The 17,132-nt window shown below is 50.0% G+C and overlaps 4 protein-coding genes across 5 annotated transcripts; all 4 read right to left on the bottom strand.

Annotated features, from left to right (window-relative positions):
- Positions 1 to 824: 824 nt before the first annotated feature.
- Positions 825 to 4,380, bottom strand: FVEG_09506 (hypothetical protein). The gene is made up of 3 exons (XM_018898504.1): positions 3,492 to 4,380; positions 3,081 to 3,287; positions 825 to 3,029 (listed from the first exon to the last, which is right to left on the bottom strand). Exons 1-3 carry the CDS (start codon positions 3,712 to 3,714, stop codon positions 1,675 to 1,677), a joined length of 1,785 nt encoding a protein of 594 aa, XP_018756406.1. The 5' UTR covers positions 3,715 to 4,380; the 3' UTR covers positions 825 to 1,674.
- Positions 4,381 to 4,741: 361 nt separating this feature from the next.
- FVEG_09507 (hypothetical protein) lies at positions 4,742 to 8,797 on the bottom strand. The gene is made up of 2 exons (XM_018898505.1): positions 5,422 to 8,797; positions 4,742 to 5,370 (listed from the first exon to the last, which is right to left on the bottom strand). Exons 1-2 carry the CDS (start codon positions 8,596 to 8,598, stop codon positions 5,050 to 5,052), a joined length of 3,498 nt encoding a protein of 1,165 aa, XP_018756407.1. The 5' UTR covers positions 8,599 to 8,797; the 3' UTR covers positions 4,742 to 5,049.
- Positions 8,798 to 8,854: 57 nt separating this feature from the next.
- Positions 8,855 to 11,704, bottom strand: FVEG_09508 (hypothetical protein). Of its 2 annotated transcripts, XM_018898506.1 has the most exons (5): positions 11,218 to 11,704; positions 11,127 to 11,142; positions 10,914 to 11,039; positions 10,296 to 10,865; positions 8,855 to 10,215 (listed from the first exon to the last, which is right to left on the bottom strand). In XM_018898506.1, the coding sequence occupies exons 1-5, from the start codon at positions 11,250 to 11,252 to the stop codon at positions 9,133 to 9,135; spliced, it is 1,830 nt and encodes a 609-aa protein (XP_018756408.1). In that variant the 5' UTR covers positions 11,253 to 11,704; the 3' UTR covers positions 8,855 to 9,132. The 2 variants fall into 2 exon arrangements, with proteins under 2 accessions (XP_018756408.1, XP_018756409.1); XM_018898507.1 differs by lacking the exon at positions 11,218 to 11,704 and having other exon boundaries at positions 11,127 to 11,202.
- A 1,750-nt stretch (positions 11,705 to 13,454) lies between these two features.
- On the bottom strand, positions 13,455 to 16,274 carry FVEG_09509 (hypothetical protein; the record flags this gene model as incomplete). Its single annotated transcript, XM_018898508.1, has 5 exons — positions 13,455 to 13,542; positions 13,596 to 14,527; positions 14,597 to 14,778; positions 14,832 to 16,005; positions 16,194 to 16,274. 5 exons carry the CDS (start codon positions 16,272 to 16,274, stop codon positions 13,455 to 13,457), a joined length of 2,457 nt encoding a protein of 818 aa, XP_018756410.1.
- Positions 16,275 to 17,132: the final 858 nt, after the last annotated feature.

The raw sequence follows: 17,132 nt of genomic DNA, 5'->3' as shown, positions 1-17,132 counted from the left end.
TTTACAAAGAGAACTTGGTGAAGCGCCAGGGATTAAGACCCATTCTGCCATAATTTGTTCCGCTAAAACGTCATTCACTGTATTTTCTTCTTTCATCCAAGCCCTATATGTCAACTCCCCTATCTATTAGCAACGCCATAACCATCAAAATAGCCTATAATAGAGAATGACTGCTCGCTTTATTTACTTCAATGCTAGGGGCTACAAATGCGCCGGACCGGCCCTTAAGACGACACATTTTATTATTGAAGGCTGCCCTGCAGGCGTAATAATTGATTTCGACACGGTATTGATCAGACGCAGTCGCGGCAGAAGGATACCAACTATGTCGCTTGACAGTCGCTATACGAGCTGCCACTCTGAGATAAGGGTTAGGCAGTTAATCAAACGTTTCGACTCTCCCAAGATCGACCTGAAAGGTGGTCTCGATGCCCTGAGACAAACGTTTATCGACGCAACCTTCAAAACCTAGACATACACTAAAGATTACGAGCGGCGAGTTTGATAGTAATTAGACCAACAAGTTGTTATTATTGATAACAAGTTCAACCCAATCACACACGAACTGTATAAAACGTGCATCATTGACCGAGTTTCTGGCAAGTCATTTTTAAACACCCTCATCGTTCACACTAAAGAAACAAAGCCAGCTATTTCCACCCAGCGCTTTTAGGGCGAGCAGGTCGATGCTATCAGTTATCTACATAAGAAAAAAGTATACGCTCTAAGCCGCGGAATGTCTCGGATGAACGTGCATCAAGTCGCGAACAAGCTGAAAGCATGTAGGATCACACCTAAGACTATTGATATTTCTGGCCTAGCATGTGTCACGCGCCGACCTTCAGATTCTCAGAGACTTTTTAACTAAGGGGGGACACCACAATATCTTGCCCAAAGATCGGAACTATTTCCCCCTTATCCCTCTTTACCGCAGAAATGTACCCAAGGGGTTCTCTCTACATCTTGAGATAGTATATATATCCTGAGATATTCCCCGGCAGCCAACCACCGAGCTGAAATCGACTGTCGATAAACCCTTAAGATTTGCAATAGCTTTGATAATTTTTGCGAGCCGGTTGAGAACTGGGATGAGGATTAGCAGCAGCCCACTAGGGTCGCGAAGAAAGTCTAACGTTCCATTCTAGATTATGTTGTTAAAGGCAAGCGGTAGTGTTGCATGTGTCGAGGTATAAAAACAAGGACTAACAAGGAAGGGGGTAGGTAGTGGAATAATATTAGAATAGATTTCAGGGTCAGTAGGATAAGATTGTATGAATTTAGACTAGATTTAGGCCAGATTTTGAAGACTTTAGGATGAAATCCCTTTAGGGCAACCCGAGCTTCTGTTGACTACCATCCAAGTCACCCTACAATATCCCTAAACCTAGTGATTATATCCTTCAATCGCGTGCAAGCGTGCAAGCATACGTATTTTGGTGACACTGAAAACAAAAAACTCCGGTAAGTGTGATAGATACCGTGTACTCTGGCCAGGCAACAACCATGGTCCAGAAATCCCATCACAATACAACATCCCCCTTCCCTTGAACAAAGACAACCCAAAGCCAAACCTCCAAGACTTGGAGGAACGAGCACACAAGACGCCAACCGTTTAAAAAAAAAACCTATTGTACAGAATAGTTACTTCGATACGTTACTTTTCTAGCACCTGTGTCATCGGCTGCTGGACGAAGTTGGTCGTGGTGAAGTAGATTGGCTGAGGTTGAATGTTCCAACTAGCTTAGGAAAGGCCTTGGCAAAAGCATCACCCAACTTCCAATTATCCAGGTTCCGTAGATGGCGCTCAAAGACAGGATTGATCATGAGTTCATCACTATCTGGATCCTGAAGTAACGTGTCGGTCTCCTCGTATGGCCAAGACAACGAGAGAGTTGTGGTAAATGGTACAAAGAAATTATCAAAGGGGTGAAGGAGCGGGTTGTGATCGCGAACAAGATAATCTCGCATCTTAGGGAAGGGAATGTGGTCAAGCCAGGCAGCATGTGGGATGGTGAGCTGGGAAGGACATGGTGCCATCCATTTGGGGAGCCGGTCGTAGTTCTCCTGAGTAGGTTCTATTTGCCAGCGCATGACAAGAAACATGATGTAAAGCACGGCTACACGCTCAGGAAGAGTCGAAATGTCGGGGAAAGTAGCGAGGATATCGGTGAACACCTTGGAGAGAGGGTGACTGTATGCACTGTTGGCAGGATTGAGAAGTGATGAAACGGAGGGATAACGTGGGCCAACAACATCCTGAGCAGGCAGTCCATCAGCAGCACGTTGACGACGTTCGCTGAGGAAGTCGAGTAGTAAAGAGTCAAGGGGACAGGTCGGTGGGCAATTCTTGATAAGGGTCGCAGGATCGGTAGTGCTGGGTTCACTGCGCGGAACGGGTCCACCAGCTGCACTCATGGCAGGGCTATAGCCAGGACTGTGTGAGCTTTCAGGTGTATGAGCAGTCGACAATGCGTGGTGCGATGGGGGCTGATGCTGGCCCTGCTGTTGCTCCTGTGAAGGCTGACCTGGCTTCCCTTGAGAGCCCCAGCTTGCCGACCGACTATGCAACGCACGCTCTTGATTGACGCCTGTCCAGTCATGCTTCATAGGCATATGGCGGAACTGTGGCGTGTCTTGGGCGCCGTTGACACCGTTCTGTATCCGGTTCACCCGCTGAGATGGTTCAAGTAGGAATTCTAGTCCAAGACGTTCAGGGCCCATATCGAGTCCATGTTGGAGATTTCGGCGCTGCTGAGTCAATTGGCTGGCAGCCTGTGCTTCAGCAGTAGTTGGTGGCCCAGCGGGCGGGTGAGGAGAGTGGTGATGTTGAGGAGGCGCATGGTGGCCCTGATGATGCCAGTGACCTTGACTTGGTGCAGGATCATGACTTGGAGGAGACGCAACACTGCCGGGTGTTGAAGCAGCGTTCGCATTGTTGTGGTGATTGCTGTGGACGGCCAGAGTAACAGGATGCTGTACGGGGGGTGCATACGTCTGAGCTGGAGATACGTAAGCTTGCTCAATGCCAGCTATATGCTGTGTTAATCCTGAAGACAGGGAGACAGAAAGGAGATGCTTGCCTTGACCAATAATGGGCTGGAGCATGGCAACTATGCCAGCTAAACGACGTTTGATGTCGGCATTCTCTTGCTCAACAGCTTCTTTGGCACGAAGAACACTCTGCAGTTCTTGATAGGGTTGCTGGTTGGTGAGTTCTTGGATCTGGCGCTGAAGGTCCTCGATCTGATTTTTGGTACGCTCACGAATGGCCCGCTGAGCTTCACGGTCTGTAATGGCGTTAGTGGTATTACATATATCTTATCACATACGACGAGACCAATGGGGTGAGTCTCAAGACAGGAAGGGTATAGACAGGATAAGATCAACAGGAACAAAGACGACCATTATTCGTCAGCAGCCTCAGTGACTGAACCGTGATAGGGTGGTTGATATATCATATCACCAGAAAGGAAAGAAAAAACTGCACTCACCATTCGCTCTCTTCTTAGCAAGTTGCTCAGGTGTCAAATTGGCGACACCTCTACTCCCAGGGCCAGCCTTCTTCCTCCTCTTTGCGCTGTCATCACCACCAGCGGGTGAACCTGGGTTCACCGCGTCCGCGTCACGTTTGAGGGAAGCCGAATCATCGTCCGGGCCAGGGCCGAAGCCAGCGGGACTCTGAACGGTACCTGGGGTATCGGGACCGGAGGCCATCGGAGCGGAAGCGGGAAGATGCCCCCGTCTCGGAGTGGGTTTGTCCTCGGCAGTTGAAGCGGAACAAGACCGAGGCGAGAGGGAAAAGAGGCTGACTGAGACGGAACGGAGGTTCGTGTCTGAGAGTGTGGGGGTAGACGAACGAGGATGAGTTGTTGTGTATCCACTCAATCGACGAGCCAACCTTACCTCAACGAGGTTCCTTGCCTTTCAGACAACTCAAGAGCAAAACCTTTTCCGACCTGGCAAGAAGGGCTCTGCCTTGTCTCGCGCCTGATCGCTCCTTGTCTGCTTCACTCACTCGCTCGACTCAACGAGTCAGGACGAAGCAATGCAATGCAATGCAATGTACGACACGACACGACCCAGCAAGGGGAGAGTCCTAGGGGGAATAGCCCGGTAATGAGGATGAAGATATCCAATCCCTTCTCACCTGTGGGGTCACTTCACCTACTCGATACGTCTCAGCAGCGAGAGAGAGGGAAAAAAAGGAAAGGGTCGAGAACCAGGCCAGGGCCTAGATCGAATCGTCGGTTGCACAGCACAAGCACGAGTACGAGCAAAGCGAATCAATCGATTAACGACCGACCGGGTCCGTGGAAACAATTGTAACTGGAAAGAGACAGGCACAGCTTCTGAGGGGGGACTGTTGACTCATAAAGCCCGCCAGGTCCATGTTGAGAACGAGTCATGGACCCTCGAAAAATTGGACTGAGGGGTGAACCATGAGCCACCGTCGAATCAGGTGACTCCGTAATATAGCGAAAACTCCCCAACAAGATACGATCTGGGAATAATAAGACCGAGTATGACCGCGGGAGAAAGTACACTACGGACAACGCGCATGCATTTCCAAAGAAGATATTGATCGTTTTCATTATAACGATGTGCTAGTTCATTCATGATTTCCAAAGGTTATCGATGTTGGTAAATAATTCATGACTCCTTAATAGTTCCGTGACAATCTCGAGTTGACTACCCTGTGATATTGAGTTTCGACCGTACAAGTAGTTCAAAAAAATGTTCAAGGGACTTGAGACTTCTTGACAAAGGAGCATTTTATTTCACATCGCCAATATATAAATCTTACATCCTGAAAAAACATGCATCGATATTGTGATGGTACAATTACTACCAAGCCGCCAACAAAACGAGATTATTCTCTCTCCAAGTCTCTTACATCAATGCCGTCCTATCCCACAAAATCTCTACTAGCCCTTGCCTTGTCCTTTTGTGTATGTCTTGTCTTTAAGCTCATTAGGCATCCTGCTATAGCCATACAACCAATTGCCTGTATTCAACAAACACAATCCGTGATATTCCCAAGTTCAACGTCTACTCTGCTGATGCTCTTGCAAGCGCCTCGTGCAGATGAGGTGGGAATCTGTATCGCAACTGACTGGTATATGTCGTCAAATCCAGTGTCATCTGCTTCAGCTGATCCACCATCAATCGTCGGGTGCCTTCATTGCCGCTGAACTGGCCGCTTGTAAGCTGCTCTCGCTGGCGAACGCAGCAAATAATGGTCCACATCAATAGGTTGGGCACATTAATAGAAACGGGCTGTGAGAGTCCAGAAAACTTCGAGGCATATGCTCGAATGGTGCTGCCATCGCCTGCTGCGTCCAGAGGGAGGATTTCGAGGCTTCGGATTCTCTGTTCAAATTTGTTAGCAAATTCCATTATACGAGAAGTTCGTGAACTTACGTCGAGGCACTGAGCCCACTGTCCGGACTCCACCAATCCCTTGATGCTGCTCATTTCTAGTAGCACCCGGCAAGCGACCTTGTTCTGGTCCTGGATCCTCCTATAGAACATGGCGTCTCGCTCGTACATGCTCATCATGGTCTTTGCCAACTCAACAGGATCGTCAATTGCTGCCAAGCTGAGACTGCTGCCAGCGTCCGCCTCTTGCTCACCAGCCCGGGGCTTGACAGGCATGAGACGCATAGGGTCCTCGCCAATTTCGAGAGACACAGCCTCGCTCAATGCGCGACTGACAATGGCAACGACAGTATCATATTCACCAGCCAGATGGTACAGCAACACAGAATCCGTGGTACGGCCGTTCTCATCCGCAAAACTGGCGGCCTGAAGTGTGACAGTGTTGACAAAGTCGTCCTCAGCATCAAGTCCAATGAGGGGACCGCGTTCCTCGATGATACCGCGAATTCGTCGACCATCTGGTCGGATATCACCAATCAGCTTGCTGAACTCGCGTGTCTCGAGAACCAACTCGCGGAGAGCCTCGTGGCAGAGGCTGCTGTGTCGCTGGCCAGCTTCGCCGCCGAGATCCTGGTTCAGGCAGATGAGGGTCAGGTAGTCCACGGCAGACACGACATCAGCGGCTCTAAAGTCGCGAGTGTAGTATCCGATCATGCGACCGAAGTTAATCTGTGGTAGGTTCTTGGTGCTGTAGCTTCGCAAGTCGTTGGATGGTGACATAGCGTCACTTGGTCGGAGCAGACCGTAGAACTCGAGCGCGAGTCCAAAATGCACAGCATCGACGTACGAGAAGGGGTAAAGGTAGGCAATGGCATCCTCAAACATACCTGAGAGAATCTGCAGGTAGAAGAACATGCCAAAGCTGCCGTTGCTGTCCTCTGAGTTGGCCTTGGGGAAGTGCTTCAGACCGATTTCTCGGATGCTAGACTGCAACTCAGCCAAGCCATATGACTCGCCAGCCATCTCGATCGTCTTATCACCTTCTCTCGCCAAGTTGAACTGCAGCCAAATCCAATCATTGATATCTGTGTTGAGTCCGTCCAGGTTGCGGTTACCGAGCTCGATACGTCCGATAACCTTATAACAAGCCATGCGGAAAGGATCAATCGAGTTTTCAGGGGCGTTACGAGAGCGCTGAATGTACTCATTTGTGCAACGATCTAGAAGCTTCCTGTTGGTGATACGGCGATCCTCACTGGCAGCGTAGTTGTTCAAGTACGTTGCAAAGGTTCTATCAATGCCTCGGAACTGATTGGTGTTGTCATTAACATACTTAGCCGCCTCGCTCACATGTCCCGAGCGGAGCAGATAAAACACAATAGCCCAGACATATTCGCCCTGAACCTGCTGAAGCTCAGTATTGTCGGGAACCAGATCTTTTCGTGCGGACCGTAGTCGGATGTACGCCTTGACCTTGCTGACAATATCGGGGAGACCTCCAAGCTTCGCCTCATGAGGATGCTTAGCAATAAGTGACTCAACTTCGCGCAAGAACTGTTTCTCAAGGAAGACGTTTGCGCCGCTGAGGATACGCTTTCGCATCTCAACAGCCTTGGCTGAGTTGGGGTTATCGTTGAGATACATATCCGCAAATTCGCGCTCCCGGGCCGTGGCATTGTTAAGTGTCGTCTCGGCATCAGGATTCTCACCTACAATCTCCATGACTGCAAGGTACGCCTCAACAAGATGTGGCGCATGGGGTTCGTGCGACTTTTTCTCAACAGCAGCGAGCTCAGAGAGAATGGGATAAGGTCGCTTAAGAATACGAGCTGTGTTGAGGTTGCGAATCTTCTCCGAGAGACGTCCTTGCCTCTCGCGAAGCACTCTATCATCAGAGGAAACGCGACCATCCAGGCCACCTGACTCAGAGGAGCGATCGACATCAGAGAAATCAGTTGTGTGCGCTCCAATTCGGCTAGGTGTTCCGATGACAGATTTCTGGAGTGTCGACCTGCCAAGGACACTGGCTCTTCCACTCTTTGCCGCAGGGGCCTGGCTCTTGCGCCTAGATCGACCGAAAGCGCTCTGAGATTCACGACCAGACGTAGCAACATCCTCACGAGGCGAGATTCCGAAATGCTGGTAAATGCGCTTTCGTTGCGCCTCCCATTCCATTGTAACATTGTCTTCGAGGAAGTTGTCAAAGTCGCGAACCGATCGATCGATTCCATCGGCAATCATGCTAAGAGTCGTCTTGGTCTGGAGGTTCGAGAGGTATGTTTCGACATCGAGTTCGCTTGGGGCATATCCATGGGTAGTTCGCTCAGTGCGACCAGCCTGGACATCAAGGAGACCAAGGTCCTTAGCAGCAACACCAGGATCAACACCAGAGGCTGCAAGAAGATAGTGAGCCTTTCCACCAAGAGGTTTGTCGCTAGGCTTTGATTGGAGCTTCTTCAATCGATGCCGTAAATCGCCCAAACCAAGCTCGAGACTCGGGAGGTCCTCCATATTGGCTTTACCATCAGCTTTCTGGCTTTTAGCAAAGAGACTGTCGAAATAGGCACCCGCTGGCTGTGATTGTGATTGTCCATTGGGGGCCTGGCTGGCAAAAAGGCTTCCCCCCAGGGTGCTTCCGCCGAGAGTGCTTGCACCAAGCATCGAAGGCGCGTTCTGCTGGGGTTGCGGCTGCTGCTGCTGCTGCGGTTGACCGAACAATGAGGGTTTCGCAGCTGCCGCGGGTTGCGCTAGGGAAGAACCAAACAGCGATGGCTTTTGTTGCTGCTGCTGGGCACCAAACAGACCGCCTGTAGTTCCACTCTGCTGAGTCTGCGCAGGTTGTTGTCCAAACAGTCCAGTGCTAGTTCCGGCGCCGGTGGTTGTGCTGGCCGGCTGTGTCGTTGACTGACCGAAGAGACCACCACCTGTGTTACCGGTCTGCTGCTGCTGTTGCGGCTGTCCGAAGAGGCTAGTACCCGTGGTAGCTGGTTTGTTTGCGCCCAGTCCTCCAAATAAGCCTCCTCCCGTTGTTCCGCTCTGTTGTTGTTGTTGTTGGTTCTGGGCATTCTGACCAAACAGACCGCCACCTGTTGCTCCGCTCTGCTGATTCTGTGTTGTAGACTGCCCAAACAGCCCGCCTGTTGTGCCAACCGTGTTGGCTCCTCCAAACAGTGAACTGCCACCAGTGTTGGTGTTGGTGGACTGTCCGAAGAGTGACATGGCGCTTCTTTATCGATGAGTACCGTCGGAAAAAAAATAAAACGATCGTGTCTCCTCGGGTTGTACTAGAAGCGATGAAGTGCTAATGACAGACGAAATGTCTGAAGACGTGGTTGAGAGAATATGAAAAAGCCTGGTCAACAAACAGAGAAAGGCGGCGCGTTTGGATCTAGAAATTTAGGAGTGGACCAAGGCTGGGATGAGTTCCTTGGAGGTGAAGCTTTGTCCAATCACAGAGAGTGTTTGCTCCTAGGCAACGCTAGGCAAACTACAGAGTCAATGCTTAGAGCTCCAGCTTTCAGCCAGTGAATTTCGAGGTGGAAATGGATGTTTGTGATACATCAACATAAAACATTGTAATTAACAAAGAAAGAAGTCGATTATTCTATTTCATTCACCCTTTTTAGAGATACGACTTCGTATCTATGTACAGATGATCATTAATTACTGGTCTTTATACCAAATTACAACGCCAATTGCCCAATTCCAGCGCTCATCAACTTCATATCGTCATCTAATACACAAGCTCGACCCCTAAGCACCATTGGGAGCACCATTCACACGTGCCTTCTTGGAAGCCACCTTGTCAATCTTGCTGCGGTATTCCTGCTGTGTCTTGCACATGTCTAGGAAGATTTCATACTTGGCATCAAGGAGAGCCTTCTCGTCCTCGTTGGTGCTGGGATCGACCAGTCGACCTCGCTTGCTCATGCGGTCCATGATGCTCCAGAGAGACTCAGGCTCACTGCCCTCCTTGGCATGACTTGCTGCCTTGGCACCGAGCATGGCAGCACCGTGAACTACAGCAGCATTGACGTAACGGGGAATAAGGACAGGCATGCCGCAGGCCGTTGCTAGAAGGTTCATGAGAACGGGGTTCTGGCACTGGGAACCAGACATGAAGATGGAGGAGATCTCGTGGCCGGCATTGTTCATCTGCTCGACGATTTGGCGGGTCTGCAATGCGATGAATTCCATGGTGGCGTAGTACCAAAGGGCCATGTTGTCGGTGCTCTTGTCGCTGTCCAGTCCGATCATGCTGCCCTTCATGTTGGGATCAGCGATTGGTGAGCGGTTACCCCAAAGGTCACCATAGAAGAAGTGGTGACGCCCAAGGTATGAAATCGAGGGAGCATTATGCTTCTCAACCATCAACTCAAGGTGAGTGTTGAGGAAGTCATAGATGTGTTTGTCTTCAGCCTTGGCAAGGGCGCATGTCTCATTGTAAGCGGGGTGGATGTCGAGCATATGCCGCAGAAGCTCTCCAGTCGCAGATTGACCACCTTCGGCCATCCAAAACTCAGGCAAGAGTACATCACGGTAAGGACCCCAGACACCAGGGACAAAGACAGGCTCCTTGGACAGAGCCAAGTGACATGTGGAAGTTCCTGCAACAGCAGCCAGACGAGTGAAGGCTTGGGCAAGGTCATTGTGGGGTACAGCAGCGTTGAGTTCGTCGTCCCCAAGATCGACTTTAGCTCCCACAGTTCCGATCCAACCTGCATATGCGTCTATGACACCGCTACCCACAGGGATGCCCATGGGAAGACCGAGTTGGTTCGCGGCTAGTCGACTCAAAGTGCCTACAGGCTCGCCAGCGCTGACATAGGTTCCGTTCTGTGAATTTTATGGTTAGCTTCTGGTGTATGAAAAGTATGGAGCAGAAAGCAAGGGGAGAAAGTATGAAAAAGGCTCACCACCCCGTTGACACCACCCATCTGCTTAAAGTCGTCTTTGGTAAGATCTTCAAGACCGATCTCATGGTAGAAGTCTTCTTGCCAACCCTTGACGCTACCATCAACACCGACTGGGACGAAGCCCTGCTTGCAAACGACACTGCAGTAGCTACGGGTTTCGTTGCCAGTAGCCAAGTGTGTGAGAGCATCAGCGAGATCGTAAAATTTGGCACGGGCAAACAGCTCAGGAGGCATGTGGTTCTTGAGCCAGAGGACCTTTGGCATCTCCATCTCAATGCTCATCTTTCCACCAACATATTTGAGAAGCTTGTGCTTGGTGTTGTTGATCTTCTCGGTCTCTTCGACAGGTCTGTGATCGAGCCACAGGATGACGTTGCGGTCGTTGCCATCATTTGTGAAGTCTGGGCCAGTGACAGGGAGCGGCTCGTCGGTGTCATGGGTGAAGACGGCAAGAGAGCAAGTTGCATCAAAGCCAATACCCTTGATACTCGAGGGGTTGACTGTGGACTCGCTGACGACGCGGCGGACACATTCGCAGATGCATTGCCAGATGTCTGTGGTGGATTGTTCCTAGAGGAGTCAGATCATGATGGGTATAGTGTTGCGAGTGCAGCTTACGTAGTAGCCAGTCTCAGGCTGCCATAGTTTGATGTTCTCAGAGGCCAGAGCCTTGATATCACCAGTTTCGTCAATGATGCAAGCACGAGCAGAGCCAGTGCCGACATCGACACCGATGTAGTGATCCTACACGAGACAAGTCAGTCATGACACAATGTTAACCTTATACAACCGCCACAAACGGCTGAAGGGTGTATCCCGATGAGCGCATACCAAAACTTGAGGAGGTCTATCCATTGCGAAGAAGGTAAATCAGCAACTGTGCATGAAATGTGAAAGAATGGCGGGATGAAGGGAAACCTACTCCATGACTTTGATGGGCTTATGGTTGCTATACATAGTCTTGGGAAGACGCTGAGTGAGCGAAGGAGGGAGGGGAAGAATGATTCAAAGAGGTGTGAAGCAGAAGCAGAAGGCCGAGAAGAGGAGGCGTCGTCTGAGGCGGAGGCGTCACCCCGCGAAAAGCAACAAAAGTCTGGAACTTTGAGAGTAGCTAAGGGTGTGTAGCCAGTGATGGATCACTGAGTCTTAGCTCGAGATGGATTGGATTGGATTGTACTGTATTCGTCTGTAATGCTTTGTAACTCAATTCATAAACATGAATAAACAGATGACGTTGCTCTGTGAGAACTCGGGAAGAGAAGAGACCTCACTCATATATATCTACGATCTAAACAATTGAATCGATCATCAGGCGATGTGGAGCCTCCTCCCAAAAATAAGCTCGTGGAACGCTTTTTTACTATGGACTCTCTCTTCTCTCGGCATCTCGCGATTCACTGCCAAAAAAAAAAAGAGAGAGGCCAGTCATGATGAGGAGAGCTCCATTGTTTGCCCATGATGGGATTGGGAGCTTTGACATGTTCTGAGCCCGGGGAACCCCCACCGAAGCCCACTATTTCCAGGGCGGGGATGCTCGGGATGCATGAGCCTAGAGTGAGGAGGACGTGGGAGGCAAAGCTAGAGGAGAGGGTGTGCTATAGCAATTCAGGTGTGTCTAGTGTGTCTACCTTATTGAGGTCCAATACCAAGAGCTCTAGAAGCTGAGAATCGCTGCAGGTTCTCCCAAAGAGGGAGAAGCTCTGCAACCGAGAGTTGTGCTGAGTGTCGATGCTACTGTTCAGTGGCGTCCTCAACAGCAGCATCACAGAGAATTTCAGGCTCTGCTCCGTACTCTTTTTCTTCTCTTGAACCGTTCAAAATGTTGCTGCCTGAGCTCAGGTGGGGTTCCCAAGCCACCCAGAACGGTCCATCAGTCCATCTCCAGGCTAGCGATAGATTTCATGATCTGCCATTGCCATTATGAGAACTCATGATGAACAATAACAGCATCAAATACAAGGTGTGTACATAAAATACAACTAGACAAGAGAAACAAAAAGCAAAGAAAACTATTCCTCGCTTCGTTGATAACCAATCATGAGATCCATGCCTAAGAATCCATTGACTTGCGAATCGCATATCACAGACATCGGTATTCCCCATAGTCTGTCCATCTACGGAGTAGGGTTAAACCACATGGAATTTGTTGACGACGATGCCCAACTCAACAAGATATTACCCCTTAAACACCTGCCTAACCTAACTCAACCTACAATTGGCACCAAACTCTAGATAGGTAGAGTATTCCGTACCTCAGGAACTGTCTAAGCGACTCTCACGATGCGATCAACGCATCTCCACCACAACTAACCAAAAACACACCGCCCACTTGGCCTGTCTCTCTGATAATCGTCCGTAGTAAGATGATATGATGTGGCATAAACTTCCATCCTCTTCTCTCGGCCGAAGCGGGCGGGGTGGAAAACACGAGAAACAACAAGACAAGAGAAAAACTCATAGTGTCCGATGACCTCCAAATGCTCCTGGGACAGGGATCATCTGGCCTCCACTGTATCCGGCAATTCCTATCACCCATCCCGAGGGGTCGGTTTAGCGCACTTATAGCGTTACAGCACATTGCAGCGGGATGCTGAAACTGTTCCAGCCATCAGGTCCGGAATTCCAGATCCGGCTCATCCGTGATGCATGCAGCAATTGGCCAATGGAATCTGATGATCTTCGCTCACCGAGATCTTGTGACTTGCTTGGCTGTGTCTTGTGCGGTGAGTATCACCTCGCATCTGGTCACCTTGATAGGATGGGATAGGTCAACTCGACGAGTTACACGATGGTCAACGAAATGCAATCATGCTATGCTATGCTATCTTTCCTTCTACCAATGCTATTATCTTACAACCCATGAGCTGATGAGTCTTCAACTAACCATGCATATGCAGTCAAAATCATCACATGAGACAATATCCTCAGCTCTGAAGGAACCGTTCCCTCAACCATCACGCCAGATCAACCCTCAACATCTATTACCGGCAACACACCGCTCGCATCCAATTCCCCTTTCTTCAGTTTTCGCTGCCTCTCCCTCGTCTTTCTTCTTAAAACACAAACTCCCCTGACCATGCCTAAATCACTCCCGGCAGTCCATATCCCAACCCATTGCTAGGCGGGGGACCAAATACCTATACATAATTCATAAATTCGTCATTCATTATTAGGGTACTCCTGGCCTTCTACCAGGATCACCACTGTCAGCGTTGCCGCGTACGCTTCACGAATGGCACATGCCACACTAGATCCTCGTCAGCAACAATATGCACCTCTGTCACGTCGTATCAGACTTACCATGTTCTCCGAATATCGGCCACCACGGCACTGAGACCCCAGTGAGAACACCATGCTCGTGCCAAGACCTCGTTATCGCGGACTCCGAACGCTTCCACCACGAGAACTTTTTCATCGTCATTCTCATCTTCTTCCTCAAGTGCACCAGTCTGCATCAATCCGTTCAATGGTACGTGGCTGTGTTTGAAGCTCTGACTGAACATATCTCGGTAAGGACCTCGCATCATATCTGGTCCTGGGCTTGATCGCACACTATGCAATTGCCGTCCTCCATACAGACCTCCCCAGTCTCGCACTCCAACGATAGAATCTACACGGATTGACGTGTAGACGTAGTCAAAGAAGAGCGGATGTGGTCCATCAGAGCAAGGCCACGCGGCCACGAATGAGACATCGTACATGAGTTTCAATGGCCATGACACCCCATCAATGGCAAACTGCACTGTTGCGTCAAACAGTCGCGAAAGCCCTGCTGCAGTAGGGGCGTCCCCAGGTCCATCTGCTGGCTTGAGACTTAACAGCTCTATCCGTACCGTGTCAATAGCATCTTCGGGACCGCCTTTCGGGCGCACTGGCTGGTAATCCTCTACTGGATATGCATCTGCAGCAGGGCCAAGCGGGTCAGAACGCTCTGCCATCGATTCGACATCCTGGGGACTCATCCGCTGTATTGGTTTTCGGCTTCGAATTCTTGCAATCTGGGTCGGGTCAAGATCTTTGGTAGGGCGAGCAGGGCCGATCCAACCAGCAACAGCATGGCACGTAGGTGCTAGAACCTTACCCACAATCGAAGTGGCCGACCAATATGTGTAGCTGTTCTTGTACTGAAATCCGCAATGAGGATGCATGTGTGAAAGCAGCGCGAGGTTATCAGTTGCACTATCCGGGTCAAGGTCAAGGAGGGTGTTCATTATTAAAAAGGGGAAGGTTTGCTATTCGCGGTCAGTCTCTACTCACGGACAGAAAGAATCATCCGGCAATCAGTAGGCAGGAAGACTTACACCAGGCAACACAAGGCCGCTGAAGAAGGCAAACGCATCAGAGCTGACCTCATCCAGAGCCAATTCCGAATCCTTCTGTTTCATATTATCAAGGGTATCGGCTAGGTTGGGCCATCTCATCATCTGAGCAAAGCGCCTCAACATCCTGATTTGGCGCTTCTTCAACTTATACCGGAGAAGAACTGGTCCTGTTAGCAGCAAGCTCTCGTCGACATCCATCTTGTTTGTCACTCACTCTCTTCAGGTGTTTTGCCAACATCATCAACACGCACAAAATCCTGCCAACGACGAGCAAGGGCCAGATTCCACTGTATTGACGGGGGTATTTGTGATGTCAATTTCTCTTTTGCCCAATCACTATGTTGGTCTGACTGAATGCGCAACTCAAGCTCTAGACTTAGCAGAAGTTGGTGAAAGAATTTGTGAAACTGCTCCTCATTCCCGGGGCCTCTGTCGAAGATGAAGCGCGTAGCAACTTGATTCCGGGGATTACTAAAGTCGATCCAGTCTGGGCGAGACAGAACCATGATAAGATCCGTAATCTGCTTGTCGAGGGTCTTGTGGGGATTAAGAAACTTCTCGGGGTCCCTCAGAATACGCTTGTAAAGAACGCGATAGAGCAAAGACTCGTCGTCGTCCTCTATACCATGCCGTAATTCCTGCAGTCGATCGAATATACTTTCGAGACTCATGGTGCGAGGCATGACTCCCGCATCTCGGAGGGCAATTGTAGGTGGAAGAACACTGGACATTGAGGCCCATTCGTTGAGTGTGATGGTTCCAGGTAGGTGACCAAAGAAGAAGGCGAAACTCGGTTGCTCGAGGGTCTCCCATGGCCGGTCTGCGTAACCATGGCCTATAAGGCGTAGCGTCATGAGCTGTGTCATGGAGTCATGGAGGTTCGAAACATCGGTATTGTCAGAAGACTTTCCATCACCTCGATTTCCACTCGATGTCGTATAAAGAGCGTAGAATTCTTCGGGTTGATGCGGTATAGGTAGTTTGTGGCCTTTATGAGAGGGAGCACCTCGAGCAACTAGCTCCAAGGCATGTTGATGAGGTAGTTCATCGTTCATAGAAATGCCATAGGGTGGCCATGCTGATTGAGGGTCTCGAGCACGAACCGGACGTCCATTCGATGGTCTGGGTCCATTCGATGCGCGGGACTTGTTAAGAAAGCCGGACGACTTGGACCGTATTGGGGATGATCGGGGTTCGGGCTCGGGTTCGGGCTGTCCTCTTTTCTGTCTGCGGCGCATGTTGGACTCGTCTTCAGCAGTCGGCGGACGCTGACTATCGTAGGTAAGATCGGGAGCTGAACCAATACTTTGGCGAAATGGCGCATGGCCTACGTCGCCATTACTAGCACGACGAGGGCGATGGTACTCTCTAGGCTCAAGGTCTTTTGGCTGTAAGTGAGAGTATTAGCGACATGCTCAGCATTATGCCTCGGCGAGATCGGAGCTTGAGCTATAGCTCCATATGTGTTACAGCTGGAACTCGAGCTCGGGAACCGAAGTTTCCGATGGGAAGAACCCCGAATCGAGCTCCAAGGACAAATATCGACACCACTGCTGCCGCTGTTGCTGTTACGTACCGGAGGTTTCGTCGAATGTCTTCTGGAGCTGGCCCTGCGGAGCATGCTCCAGAGACCCTTCTTTTCACCCTGATCCGTCATGATGTCATCAGGCGCTGCGCGACTCCAACGCGACAATCGATATTAAGGAAGAACCTGGGGAATTCAGAAGAGGCGCATAAAGTCGAGAGTCGCAAAGGCGTGGTCGCGACGCCCAAGGCGCGCTGAGAGATTAAGACACGGAGAATTGAATGAGCGTGGAAAGTATGATAGACAAGGGTTCTCGTTAGCAAGCAGAATTGACGTTGCACATGATTGACGATGTGATGCTATCCCCGGCTCTTTTCCCTTTGAAGCACGACAAAAAAAAGAGGAAAAGCTCTCGAGTTTGTTTCTCTGTGGAAGAAAAAAGAAAGAGAATGCAAGCGCCCTGCGTTAAGTTGAGGCAATGCGCAAGCAAAGCAACAGGGGGACCCCACGCCAGCCTGTTCCCTTTTTTTTAGTGGCGCGTCTTGCAGCAGATTGGCGATGAAATTGTTAATCCGAGGCGGTCGAGATTCGAGGCAACCCAGGGATTGTTGTATCGATATATATAATAAGAGAGATCGGATATAGTAGAAAGTTGATGTTTAGAGGTGGTTGGAGGTTGAAAGTCAATCACAACGTTGTTAGAGGGGAAGCTCCAATAACAAAGTCGCTATAGCAATTACCAGCCGTTAAGTTTATACCTAATTTGAACGGAAAGTGTCTGATGCACAGCCGAGAGGACGCGCAGCCAACACGCAGCCATTCAAAGATAGTAGCTACCTATCCAATTGTTTGCTCACTGCGATACCCTCGGTATTCTCTCTGAGTAACTGCACTGGAGCCAAGACATCACACAGTAAGCTTGACAATCCACAGTTGATGGCATGTCTGATCACTCAATCATTCAAACCAAGTCTTCAGTCTCTCTCCCTC

The sequence above is a fragment of the Fusarium verticillioides genome, chromosome 1, assembly GCF_000149555.1.
Source record: "Fusarium verticillioides 7600 chromosome 1, whole genome shotgun sequence".
Classification (NCBI taxonomy): domain Eukaryota; kingdom Fungi; phylum Ascomycota; class Sordariomycetes; order Hypocreales; family Nectriaceae; genus Fusarium; species Fusarium verticillioides.
Note: the sequence above shows the minus strand (reverse complement) of the source record. Positions and strands in the feature narration are given on the sequence as shown.